This window comes from Rhinoraja longicauda, chromosome 23 (assembly GCF_053455715.1).
Source record: "Rhinoraja longicauda isolate Sanriku21f chromosome 23, sRhiLon1.1, whole genome shotgun sequence".
In the NCBI taxonomy this organism is placed as follows: domain Eukaryota; kingdom Metazoa; phylum Chordata; class Chondrichthyes; order Rajiformes; family Arhynchobatidae; genus Rhinoraja; species Rhinoraja longicauda.
The window spans coordinates 36561502-36574033 of record NC_135975.1 but is presented as its reverse complement, the minus strand read 5'-3'; the positions used below and the strand labels follow the sequence as shown (position 1 = coordinate 36574033).

The 12532-nt window shown below is 48.0% G+C and overlaps 1 protein-coding gene across 1 annotated transcript in view; it reads right to left on the bottom strand.

The window, feature by feature from the left end:
• LOC144605046 (dynein axonemal heavy chain 3-like) overlaps nucleotides 1–12532 on the bottom strand; it is a 345711-nt gene that overhangs the window by 231626 nt on the left and 101553 nt on the right. The window contains exons 20-24 of the mRNA XM_078420087.1: nucleotides 10080–10310; nucleotides 9044–9142; nucleotides 7715–7851; nucleotides 4021–4179; nucleotides 2502–2730 (exon numbers count right to left, since the gene is read on the bottom strand). Of these exons, the coding sequence (XP_078276213.1) occupies nucleotides 2502–2730; nucleotides 4021–4179; nucleotides 7715–7851; nucleotides 9044–9142; nucleotides 10080–10310 (855 nt within the window). The remainder of the gene's footprint in view (nucleotides 1–2501; nucleotides 2731–4020; nucleotides 4180–7714; nucleotides 7852–9043; nucleotides 9143–10079; nucleotides 10311–12532) is intronic.

Here is a 12532-nt window from a genome sequence, read left to right as displayed (position 1 = left end):
TCCCTCCTAACCCCATTCGCCTGCCTTCTTTCCACAGGCCCTGACACCAATACTAATCAAGCAACTGACTAAAGAAATTCCTCCTCATCTCTTTCCGAACGGAACGTCCTTTAATTCTGAGGCGGTGACTTCTAGTCCTAGACTCTCCCATTAGTGGAAACATCCTCTCCACATCCACTCTATCCAAGCCTTTCACTATTTCAATGAGGTCCCCCCTCATCCTTCTAAACTCCAGCGAGTACAGGCCCAGTGCCGACAAATGCTCATCATATGTTAACCCACTCATTCCTGGGATCACTCTCGTAAACCTCCTCTGGACCCTCTCCAGAGCCAGCACATCCTTCCTCAGATATGGGGCCCAAAATTGCTCACAATATTCCAAATGCAGCCTGACCACCGCCTCATAGAGCCTCAGCATTACATCCCTGTTTTTGTACACAAGACCTCATTGTGTTTGCTTTCTTTACTACCAATTCGACTTGCAGCTTAACTTTTTGGGAATCCTGCACCATCATTCCCAAGTCCCCTTGCACCTCCGATTTCTGAATTCTCTCCCATTTAGAAAATAGTCTACGCCTTTGTTCATACGACCAAAATGCACGACTCCACACTTTGCTACACTTATTCCATCTGCCACTTCTCTGCCCACTCTCCCAACCTGTCCAAGTCCTTCTGCAGAGTCCCTGCTTTCTCTACACTACCTGCCTCTCCACCTATTTTCATATCACCCGCAAACTTGGCCACAAAGCCTTCAATCCCCTTGACCAAATCATTAATGCGAAGAATAGTCCTGGTATTCCCATGGTCCTGGTAGTTCCACAGTTCCGGTATTCCCACAATCCTGGTATTTCCACAGTCCTGGAATTCCCACTGTCATGATATTCCCACAGTCAGTGGAACAGCGGTAAAACCACGCTCCTGGTGTGCCCACAGTCCCAGTATTTCCACAGTCTCGGTAATCCCATAGTCCCGGTATTCCCAGTCCTGCTATTCCCATGGTCCTGGGAATCGCATGGTCCCATCATTTCCACAATCCCGGCATTCTACAGGCCTGATATTCCCACAATCCTGCTATTCCCACAGTCCCTGTGTTCCCATGGTCATGTTCCCACAGTCCTATATATCACCACTGTCATGGGCAGGAGGGGACTGGGAATAGGGTGACCAGGTCCTGTGTAACAATGGTCCATGGTCCCACCATCATCCCAGGCAGCAGGATGGCTGGACCTGGGCAACAGTCTATGGTCCCAGCACCATCCCGGGAGGCAGGGTGCCGGTATTCCCATGGTGTTGGTATTTCCATGGTGCTGGTAATCCCATGGTGCTGGTATTCCCATGGTGTTGGTGTTCCCATGGTGCTGGTGTTCCCATGGTGCTGGTATTCCCACAATGCAGGTATTCCCACAGTGCTGGTATTCCCATGGTGCTGGTATTCCCATGTTGCTGGTATTCCCATAGTATTGGTGTTCCCATAGTGCTCGTATTCCCATGGTGTTGGTATTCCCATGGTGTTGGTGTTCCCATGGTGCTGGGCACAGTCCCAGTGTTCCCACATTCCCAGTGCCACAGTCCCGGGCAGCAGGCGGTTGGTGCCCGGGTATCTCCTACATTGGCGGTGAGCGTGGGCACCAGGGCTCAGTGCCACAGCAGTGCTTGGCAGCTTCTGTGAGCTTGGTCACTGAGCACTTCATGGCTTTTGTCCCTACATGAGACCGCATCCCAATCACATAGGAATAAAAAGCCATAGAGCACAGCAGTGAGGCATCTCCATTGCGTCCGACACTGATTGCTTTCCTTATGCGCTTTCACTTCCTCTCTGGAAATAAATAGTCATTTCATGCTACATTACACAACGACATTTCACACCCCTTCCAGTGATATAATTACAGCAAAATGAACAGCTCAACATCAAGAGGCAAGATGGTACAGCGGTAGAGTTGCTGCCTCACAGAGCCAGAGACCCGGGTTCCATCCTGACTACGGGTGCTGTCTGTACGGAGTTTGTATGTTCTCTATGTGATCTGCGTGGGTTTTCTCTGGGTGCTCCGGTTTCCTCCCACACTCCAAAGACATGCAGGTTTGTAGGTTAATTGGCTTGGTATAATTGTAAATTGTCCCTCGTGTGTGTAGGATAGTGTTAGTGTGCGGGGATCGCTGGTCGGCACGGACCCGGCGGGCCGAAGGGCCTGTTTCCGCGCTGTATCTCTAAACTAAACTAAAACTGAACTAAAGTCTGTGTGACTGATGGCTGGAGGGAGGGGCGCAGCAGATCACCGCCTGACCCCATGCCGCTCTGACTCTGGGGTCCATGTTACCTCATAGAGCCACTTCTCCACCTGCTGACCCCATGCCGCTCTGACTCTGGGGTCCATGTTACCTCATAGAGCCACTTCTCCACCTGCTGACCCCATGCCGCTCTGACTCTGGGGTCCATGTTACCTCATAGAGCCACTTCTCCACCTGCTGACTCCATGCCACTCTGACTCTGGGGTCCATGTTACCTCATAGAGCCACTTCTCCACCAGCCCCTGGGCCTTCGCTGGTACAATGCGGACGCCCAGCTCCACTCTCTCGCCCTCTGCCGACTCGATGTGGGTGATCTCTTTCTCCGCGTTGAAACTCAGCTGGGCGATGCCCTCGAAGCATTTCTTCAGGTGGGGCTGCACGCGCAGGGGGTCCTTGGTCTCCGAGAGGATTTCCAGCAGCTCGTCGTTGGAAAGGAAGAAAAACCTGCGCACAGGGGAAGCACGCCGTCATTACTGATCAGTGAAAGGCCCGCACAGAGAGGATGTGGAGAGGATGCTTCACCTAGTGGGGGAGGTTAGGACCAGAGGACACAGCCACACAATAAAAGGACGTGCCTTTAGGAAGGAGATGAGGATAGCACAGGCACGGTGGCGCAGCGGTAGAGTTGCTGCCTCACAGCGCCAGGGACCCGGGTTCCATCCGGACTACGGGCGCTGTCTGTACGCAGTTTGTATGTTCTCCCCGTAACCTGCATGGGTTTTCTCCGAGAACTTTGGTTTCCTCCCACACTCCAAAGACGTACAGGTTTTGTAGGTTAATTGGCTTGGTATAAATTTTAAAATTGTCCCTGGTGTGTGTGGGATAGTGAGTGTGCGGTCAACACTGGTCTGCACGGACTCACTTCTGTGCTGTACCTCTATACTGAACTCAACTCAACTCAAAAGGAGGAATTTCTTTAGCCAGAGGGTGGTGAATCTGTGGAATTCTTTGTCACAGAAGGCTGTGGAGACGAAGTCAGCCGATATTTTTAAGGCAGGGATAGATCAATTCTTGATTAGTACGGGTGTCAGGGGTTGTGGGGAGAAGGCAGGAGAATGGGGTTAGGAGGGAGAGATAGATCAGTCATGATTGAATGGTGGAGTAGACTTGATGGGCCGAATGGCCTAATTCTGCTCCTAGAACTTATGAAATCTTCAATCCCAGCGTCATCCATGTGAATCTTTTTCAGCGCTCCCTGCCAGGGACATATATGTACTTGTACATACGTACTTGTACATACGTACTTGTACCAAGTTGTCTCTGCCGTCCAACCCTCTTCAGGGCCCTGGAATTCCACCCAGGGATAGGCCCAATACTGCTCCCATCACTTGTGAACTGATTTAGTTTAGTTTAGTTTAGTTTAGAGATACAGCGTGAGAAAAGGCCCCTTTGGCCCACCGGGTCCGCGCAGACCAGCGATCCCCACACATTCACACCATCCTACACCCACTAGGGACAATTTGTACATTTACCAAGCCAATTAACCTGCAAACCTGTACGTCTTTGGAGTGTGGGAGGAAACCGAAGATCTCAGAGAAAACCCATGCAGGTCACCGGGAGAACGAACAAACTCCGCACAGACAGCACCCGTAGTCGGGATGGAACCCAGGTCTCCGGCGCTGCATTCGCTGTAAGGCAGCAACTCTACCGCTGCGCTACCGTGCCTCCAAAAGTAGTAAACTCAAAGCTGTCCGACGGATTGGACTGTGCGGGGCAGAGGGACGGAAGCTTTACCGAGGGAAGAAGAGCCTTTTCTTTTCCAAGTATTCGTTGAGTCCTTTCTGAATGTCGTCCAGGAGGGACTCGGCTTCCATCAGCTTCTCCAGTATCTGCGGCTGTGAGATCACTCTCATGGCATTGGCTTCCTGCACCGACCCTTCCATTATCAGCCTCCTGTCAGAGAGAAGGCACCAACTCAAATAACCAAACCTGACACCTTCATTGGAAATCCCCTGCTGCAAAATAACAGCATCAATGGTTTTGCTCAAACCTCGTCCGAGAGTGACACAGCGTGGAAACAGGCCCTTCACCCAACGCCCAACATGTCCCATCTGCACTAGACCCACCTGCCCGCGCTTGGCCCATATCCCTCCAAACCTGCCCTATCCATGTACCTGTCCAACTGTTCCTTAAACATTGCGATAGTCCCAGCTTCAACTACCTCCTCTGGCAGCTTGTTCCATACACCCACCACCCTCTGTGTGAAAAGGTCACCCCTCAGATTCCTATTAAATCCTGTGGGGGGGAGGGTGGACGAAGGAGGAGTGGCGTGCTTTGTGACTTTGGCAGCGCTGTAGGTGGCCGCTATTTCTATACATTGGGTGTGCAGCAAAGAACCTCACTGTGCCTTGTCACACGTGACAATAAACTATTCCATACCATCAATCTTTTCCCCTTCACCTTAAACCTCTGCCCTCTGGTCCTCGATTCACCTACTGTGGGCAAGAGACTCTGTGCATCTACCAGATCTATTCCTCTCATGATTTTGTACACCTCTATAAGATCACCCCTCATCCTCCTGCGCTCCAAGGAATAGAGTCCCAGCCTACTCAACCTCTCCCTATAGCTCACACACTCTAGTCCTGGCAACATCTTGGTTAATCTTCTTTCCAGCTTGACAACATCTTTCCTGTAACACAATGCCCAGAACTGAACACAATACTCTAAATGTGGCCTCACCAACGTCTTATACACCTGCAACATGTCAAGTCCCCATCACTGCGTTATCTTGAAAGCCTAACCTTGTACAGAAACACATTTTCACATTTCTCTAAAGGTAAATGGAATTTGATAAACACCAATTATTCTTATGATTGGTTTTAATTCTTAAATTATTTTTGAATGCATGGAGCATATGTTGTCATAAGTGAAAGGAGCAGAATTAGGCCATTCGGCCCATCGTGTCTACTCCACCATTCAATCATGGCTGATGTATCGCTCCCTCCTAACCCCATTCGAATTGAATTGAATTGAATTGAATGAATAATTTTATAGGCCAAGTATGTGCACATACAAGGAATGTGCCTTGGTGCTCTGCTCACAAGTAACAACACAAACATACAGTAAACAATTAAGGATAAAGCATAAAACATTAAAACATAAGAATACAACGTTATGATTTAAACATGTGAGTGAAATAAACCAGAGCAAAAAGAGACTACCTACTCTGGTTTTTGAGTAGAGTTACTACTTGCGGTATAAAAGCTGTTTGTATGTCTGGCTGTGGCTGCTTTGACAGTCCGGAGTCACCTTTGACAGTCCGGAGTCACCTGCCTTCTCCCCATAACCCCTGACACCTGTACTAATCACTCTTAGTAATACTCATTTCTTGTGATTGCTTCAAAACCTATTATTGAAACCGCAGTCTAGCAAGCCCGCACTGGGAAAGAATGCTCCATCTGCACATACAAGAGGTGGCAGGCAGCTTTGGTGGCGGTCAGCAGGATGGGAGAGACTTTGTGAATCCATTACAGATGCATAGCTGGGTTTCATTGACTGCTGGTCACACTGAGATGGTGAAAGGTGCTGGGCAAATGCCAGTCTTTCTGTTGCTTTGTGTAAGAAGGAACTGCAGATGCTGGTTCAAACCGAAGATTGACACAAGAATCTGGAGTAACTCAGTGGGTCAGACAGCATCTCAGGAAAAAAGGAATAGGTGACATTTCGAGTCGAGCCCCTCCTTCAGACTGAGAGTCGGGGGAGAGGGTCTCAACCAGAAACGTTACCACTTGCTTTCCTCCAGACTCTATATCACCATCAATATCTCTCATTTCCCCCTCCCCTGACTCAGCCTGAAGGTCTCAACCCAAAACGTCATCCATTCCTTTTCTCCAGAGATGCTGCCTGACTCGCTGAGTTACTCCAGCTTTTTGTTTCGTTTAGTTCAGTTGAGTTTATTGTCACGTGTACTGAGGTACAGTGGAAAGCTTTTGTTGCGTGCTAACCAGTCAGCGGAAAGACAACACATGATTACAATCGAGCCGTTCACAGTGTACAGATACATGATATGTCTTTCTTTGGGTTTAGTGTGCCCTGGTGTGAGCTGTGTCATTATCAGTGATGAATTCATGGCATGTTAATGGCATGTTGGCCTTCATAACGAGCGGATTTGAATATAGGAGTAAAGAGGTCCTTCTGCAGTTGTACAGGGCCCTGATGAGATCACATCTGGAGTATTGTGTGCAGTTTTGGTCTCCTAATTTGAGGAATAACATCCCTGCTATTGAGGCAGTGCAGCGAAGGTTCACCAGGTTAATCTCCGGGATGGCGGGACTGACATATGAGGAAAGACTAGGCTTGTATTCACTGTAGTTTAGAAGGATGAGAGGGGGATCTTATAGAGATGTATAAAATTATGAAAGGACTGGACAAGCTAGATGCAGGAAAAATGTTCCCAATGTTGGGGGAGTCCAGAACCAGGGGCCACAGTCTAAGAATAAATGGGAGGCCATTTAAAACTGAGGTGAGAAGAAACTTTTTCACCCAGAGAGTTGCGAATATGTGGAATTCTCTGCCACAGAAGGCAGTGGAGGCCAATTCACTGGATGAATTTAAAAGAGAGTTAGATAGAACTTTAGGGGCTAGTAGAATCAAGGGATATGGGGAGAAGGCAGGCTGTGGATGATCAGCCATGATCACATTGAATGGCGGTGCTGGCTCAAAGGGCCAAATGGCCTCCTCCTGCACCTATTTTCTATGTTTCTATGTTTCTATTCAGATCTCTGTGTAAAACTGTTTTTGCTCTGATAGCTCTCAGCCACTGATTCCCAAGAGGACATGACATGCTGACCAGATAGTGAGAACACCAGCACTGAACAATTAGAACTGCCTTGCTCTCTCTCGAAACATACATGATCACTTTTTGATTATAAGAACGTGCCCAGGATATTTTATCCATCTGTGACAGACACAAAAAGCTGGAGTAACTTAGCGGCTCAGGCAGCATCTCTGGAGAGAAGGAATGGGTGACGTTTCAGCTCGAGACCCTTCTTTAGCCTGTGAGTCAGGGGAGAGGGAAACTAGAAATATGATGAGTTACAAATGAATGAAAGGTTTGCAAACAATAAATCACCAACAATGATCAAGGATGATGACTTTGATTTGTTCTTTTTATATCATTCATTCAGAGGAATAGATCGGGTGGATGCACAGAGTCTCTTGCCCAGAGGAAGATTGAATGGTGCTGTAGACCGAATGGCCTAATTCTGCTCCTATAACTGATGAACATGAACTCTTCAGACATTCTTCAATGTTATTTAACACAATCCTGTGTTAAAATAAAATAAATCATTGTGAAATCTTGTAAAACACCCCATTCTCCCCGAAAACACTCCTTCAATATAACTCCAGCAGATATCTTACCCTCTTGCTAACAACAAATAGGAACAGCTGGGATTTCTTTCATAGTTTGACAAAAGCAATGCTTTACCAGTTTGTGTCCACCACATCAAACATCTTCCCATGCACAGGTATCTGGTTGTGGATGTCGGAGCTGAATATGGGCTCCAGGTACAGCCAGGCCATCTGGACACGTAGCCAGGATTCCAGCGTGTTGTGCATGAGCCACTGCAGAAAAGACCAAGCCCAAAATGTCACGGCAACATAAATGGCTGTGCAAGCAAGAGTGTTTCATCGGGATGCATCACGGTACGGTTTTGGAACAGCTCCATCCAAGGCCGCAAGGAATTGCAGAGAACTGTGGATGCAGCCCAGACCATCACACAAACCAACCTCCCTTCCATCGACTCCATCTACACCTCGCGCTGCCTCGGCAAGGCCAGCAGCATAATCAAGGACGAGTCGCACCCTGGCCACTCCCTCTTCTCCCCTCTCCCATCGGGCAAGAGGGACAAGAACAGAAGTGTGAAAACGCACACCTCCAGATTCAGGGACAGTTTCTTCCCAGCTGTTATCAGGCAACTGAACCATCCTAGCACAACCAGAGAGCGGTGCTGAACTACTATCTATCTCATTGGTGACCCTCGGACTATCTTTAATCAATCTTTACTGGCATTATCGTTCACTATTATCACTTTTATCACTATTATTCACGTTATTCCCTTTATCATGTGAACTGTGGATGGCTTAATTGTAATTATGGATTGTCTTTCCGCTGACTGGTTAGCACGCACAAAAGCTTTTCACTGTACCTCGCTCGGTACACGTGACAATAAACTAGACTATAGGAAACTTTACACAAGTGGTCAGCTTCCCAGGCACCTGGTCTCATTCTAACTCACGATGCTCCGAGAGGTGACCTCTCATCTTGCACAACTCGCGCGGCACGGTGGTGCAGCGGGTAGAGCTGCTGCCTCACAGCGCCAGAAACCCGGGTTCCATCCTGACTACGGGTGCTGTCTGTATGGAGTTTGTACGTTCTCCCCGTGACCTCGTGGGTTTTCTCCGGGAGCTCCAGTTTCCTCCCACACTCCAAAAACGCAGAGGTTTGTAGGTTAGTTGGCTTGGTGTATGTGTAAATTGTCCCTAGTGTGTGTAGGATAGTGTTAGTGTGTGGGGATCGCTGGCCGGTGGGCTGAAGGACCTGTTTCCGCGCTGTATCTCTAACCTGAACTAATGTGAAATCTGGCACCAGTGCTCCCAAGTGCCTCTCTGCTTTCTTAATTCTCTTCCTATTTAGGGGGGAGTCGGAATTTACTGAAGCATGAACTATGAAAGATTACAAAAAGTCAGGCGTGGGATATAACAAAAATCTAGAAACGAATTAAATTCAACAAAAGCCACTCTAAAACCAACCTACCAGCTTTGACTCCCAGGCTGATATTTCGTCTTTGAAGGGAAGGATAAATGGAGACCCCTTCATGGTGGTGGTTTTAACAATGTGGTCTTCCAGTAAAACCTGAGGGAAATGGATCAGGGTCACAAATCACACACTTGACCGAACGCCAAGCACAAGATTAAACACACCGACCGCTTACACTTCGTGTGGAGCTACATTTGTTTAGCTTTTTAGTTTAGTTTAGTTTAGAAATACAGCGCGGAAACAGGCCCTTCGGCCCACCGGGTCCACGCCGACCAGTGATCCCCGCACACCAACACTATCCTACACACACTAGGGACAATTTACAATCTTCACAGAAGCCAATTAGCCTATAAACCTGCACGTCTTTGGAGTGTGGGACGAAACCGTGTTACCGGAGAAAACCCACGCAGGTCACGGGGAGAACGTACAAACTCCGTGCAGACCACATCAGGGATGGAACCCTGGTCTCTGGCGCTGTGAGGCAGCAACTCTACCGCTGCGCCCCTGGGTTCCTCACCCGTCTGTACGGAGTTTGTACGTTCTCCCCGTGACCTGCGTGGGTTTTCTCCGAGATCTTCGGTTTCCTCCCACACTCCAAAGACGTACAGGTATGTAGGTTAATTGGCTGGGTAAATGTAAACATTGTCCCTAGTGTGTGTAGGATAGTGTTAATGTGCAGGGATCGCTGGGCGGCACGGACTCGGTGGGCCGAAGGGCCTGTTTCTGCGCTGTATCTCTAAATCTAAAAATCTAAATCAATTCTTTCCAACTATCGCAAAGTTTAATAAAAGCATTTTACAATCGCTATGTTTAAGAAACATTTAGACAGGTACATGGATAGGACAGATTTGGAGGGATATGGACCAAGCGCGGACAGGTTGGACTAGTGCAGCTGGGACATGTTGGCCGGTGTGGGCAAGCTGGGCCAAAGGGCCAAATATGACTCTATGATTCCAAGTGTAAGTGAGAGAGAGATTCTCCCAGTGCTACAGATCTAAGCTCTTGCTTCTCAGTTATCTTTGACACACTGCACCTGAATGTCATCGAATGCTGCCAAGATATCAATGCTGGTGTCTTTGTAACGCACAAACGTGAAGTCAACTTCTTCCCAGTCCTTCCTCATCTTGCTGAGAGCCTTCTCCAGAGTGTATTCCTTGCTCGCCTGCGAACTAATGTGACTCAAGTTCTCCAAATGCTTCTCCAGACCCAGCTGCAAGATGTCACTTAAGGAGGTGCTTTCCTCTGGTGTAATACTGAACCCCACCTGCAACAGAGTGAAGGAAAATTCAACATCTCTCCAAATAATGCACCTGTAAACAGCCGTAGAACCAAACCACACTCTTCTCATGACATATCTTGATTGAACTAAGAAGATAGACACACAATGCTGGAGTAACTCAGCGGGGCAGGCAGCATCTCTGGAGAGAAGGAATGGGTGACGGATCGGGTCGAGACCCTTCTTCAGACTTGATTAAACTAATCTATCTTATTTAGTTTAGTTCACTGATACAGCATGAAAACAGGCCCTTCAGCCCACCAAGTCCGTGTTGGCCAGTGATCCCCGCACACCAATACGATCCTACACAGACGAGGGACAATTTGCAATTTTTATCAAACCAATTAACCAACAAACCTGCACGTTTTTGGAGTGTGGGAGGAAACCGGAGCACCTGGAGAAAACCCACGCAGGTCACAGGGGGAACGTACAAACTGCGTACAGACAGCACCCGTAGTCAGGATGGAACCTGGGTCTCTGGCGTTGTGAGGCAGCAACTCTACCGCTGCACCACCCTAAATTGTAGCACAGGATTTTATTTACTTTGATTTAAAAATATATGTATTTTGAAGATCTCAAACATTTGACGGCTATAGTTGGGCAGATCTGAGTCTGTTCAATGGTCAAAATGAATGCGGCTAGAATCTTTGAATGAGATGTCATGATAAAGTACTTAGAAATTCAATAAATTCCAACACCTATTTTTTTTTAAATCACCAAAATCAACTTTATTCAAAAACAATATATTCCTATGAAAGATGGGTAACTGCATGCCAAAATCTTTTTTTTTTAAACGGACACTTCACACAAATGCAAAACATACCTAGAGGTTTCACTGGACGGACCTTGCTGTCAGTTTGTTCACGTGTGAGTTGTGCGTGTGACACCTCCACATAAGTACAGGTTGTCGTTGGTTGTCTTGCTTGCCATTGTAGTGGACGTCCTAGGTAGCGAAGACTGAGTCGCCGGTCATCGTCAGCTTGCCGTCGCCTATGTGGTTGGTTGTCTTAGCTTGTCGCGGGCATTGTCGTGGTCATTGTCGCGTTCATTGTCGTTGTCATTTTCGTGGTTATTGTCGTGGTCATTGTCGTGGCCATTGTCGTGGTCACTGTGGTCAATGTCGTGGTCATTGTCATGGTCATTGTCGTGGTTATTGTCGCGTTCATTGTCGCAGTCATTGTCGTTGTCATTGTCGTGGTCATTGTCGTGGTCATTGTCGTGGTCATTGTCGTGGTCATTGTTGCGTTCATTGTCGTTGTCATTGTCGCGGTCATTGTCGCGGTCATTGTCGTGGTCATTGTTGCGTTCATTGTCGTGGTCATTGTCGTGGTTATTGTTGTGGTCATTGTCGTGGTCATTGTTGCGTTCATTGTCGTTGTCATTGTCGTGGTCATTGTCGTGGTCATTGTCGTGGTCATTGTCATTGTCATTGTCGTGGTCATTGTCGTTGTCATTGTCGTGGTCATTGTCATTGTCATTGTCGTTGTCATTGTCGTTGTCATTGTCGTTGTCATTGTCGTGGTCATTGTCGTGGTCATTGTCGTGGTCATTGTCGTGGTCATTGTCGTGGTCATTGTCGTGGTCATTGTCGTGGTCATTGTCATGGTCATTGTCATTGTCATTGTCGTGGTTATTGTCGCGGTCATTGTCATGGTCATTGTCGTGATCATTGTCGTGGTCATTGTCGTGGTCACTGTCGTGGCCATTGTCATGGTCACTGTGGTCAATGTCGCGGTCATTCTCGTGGTTATTGTCACGTTCATTGTCGCGGTCATTGTCGTGGTCATTGTCATTGTCGTGGTCATTGTCGTGGTCATTGTCGTGGTCATTGTCATGGTCATTGTCGTGGTCATTGTCGTGGTCACTGTCGTGGTCATTGTCGTGGCCATTGTGGTCAATGTCGTGGTCATTGTCGTGGTTATTGTCGCGTTCATTGTCGCGGTCATTGCCGTTGTCATTGTCGTGGTCATTGTCGTAGGGTTATTTTTTCGGCGATCTGCTACTACTTTGACAGTCGCCTAAAAAATCGCCTAAATGGGACAGACCCTTTACAGCGAATGCAGTGCCGGAGACCCGGGTTCCATCCCGACTACTGGTACTGTCTGCAGGAGTTTGTACATTCTCCCCATAACTTAAACATAGAAACATAGGTGCAGGAGGAGGCCATTCGGCCCTTCGAGCCAGCACCGCCATTCATTGTGATCATGGCT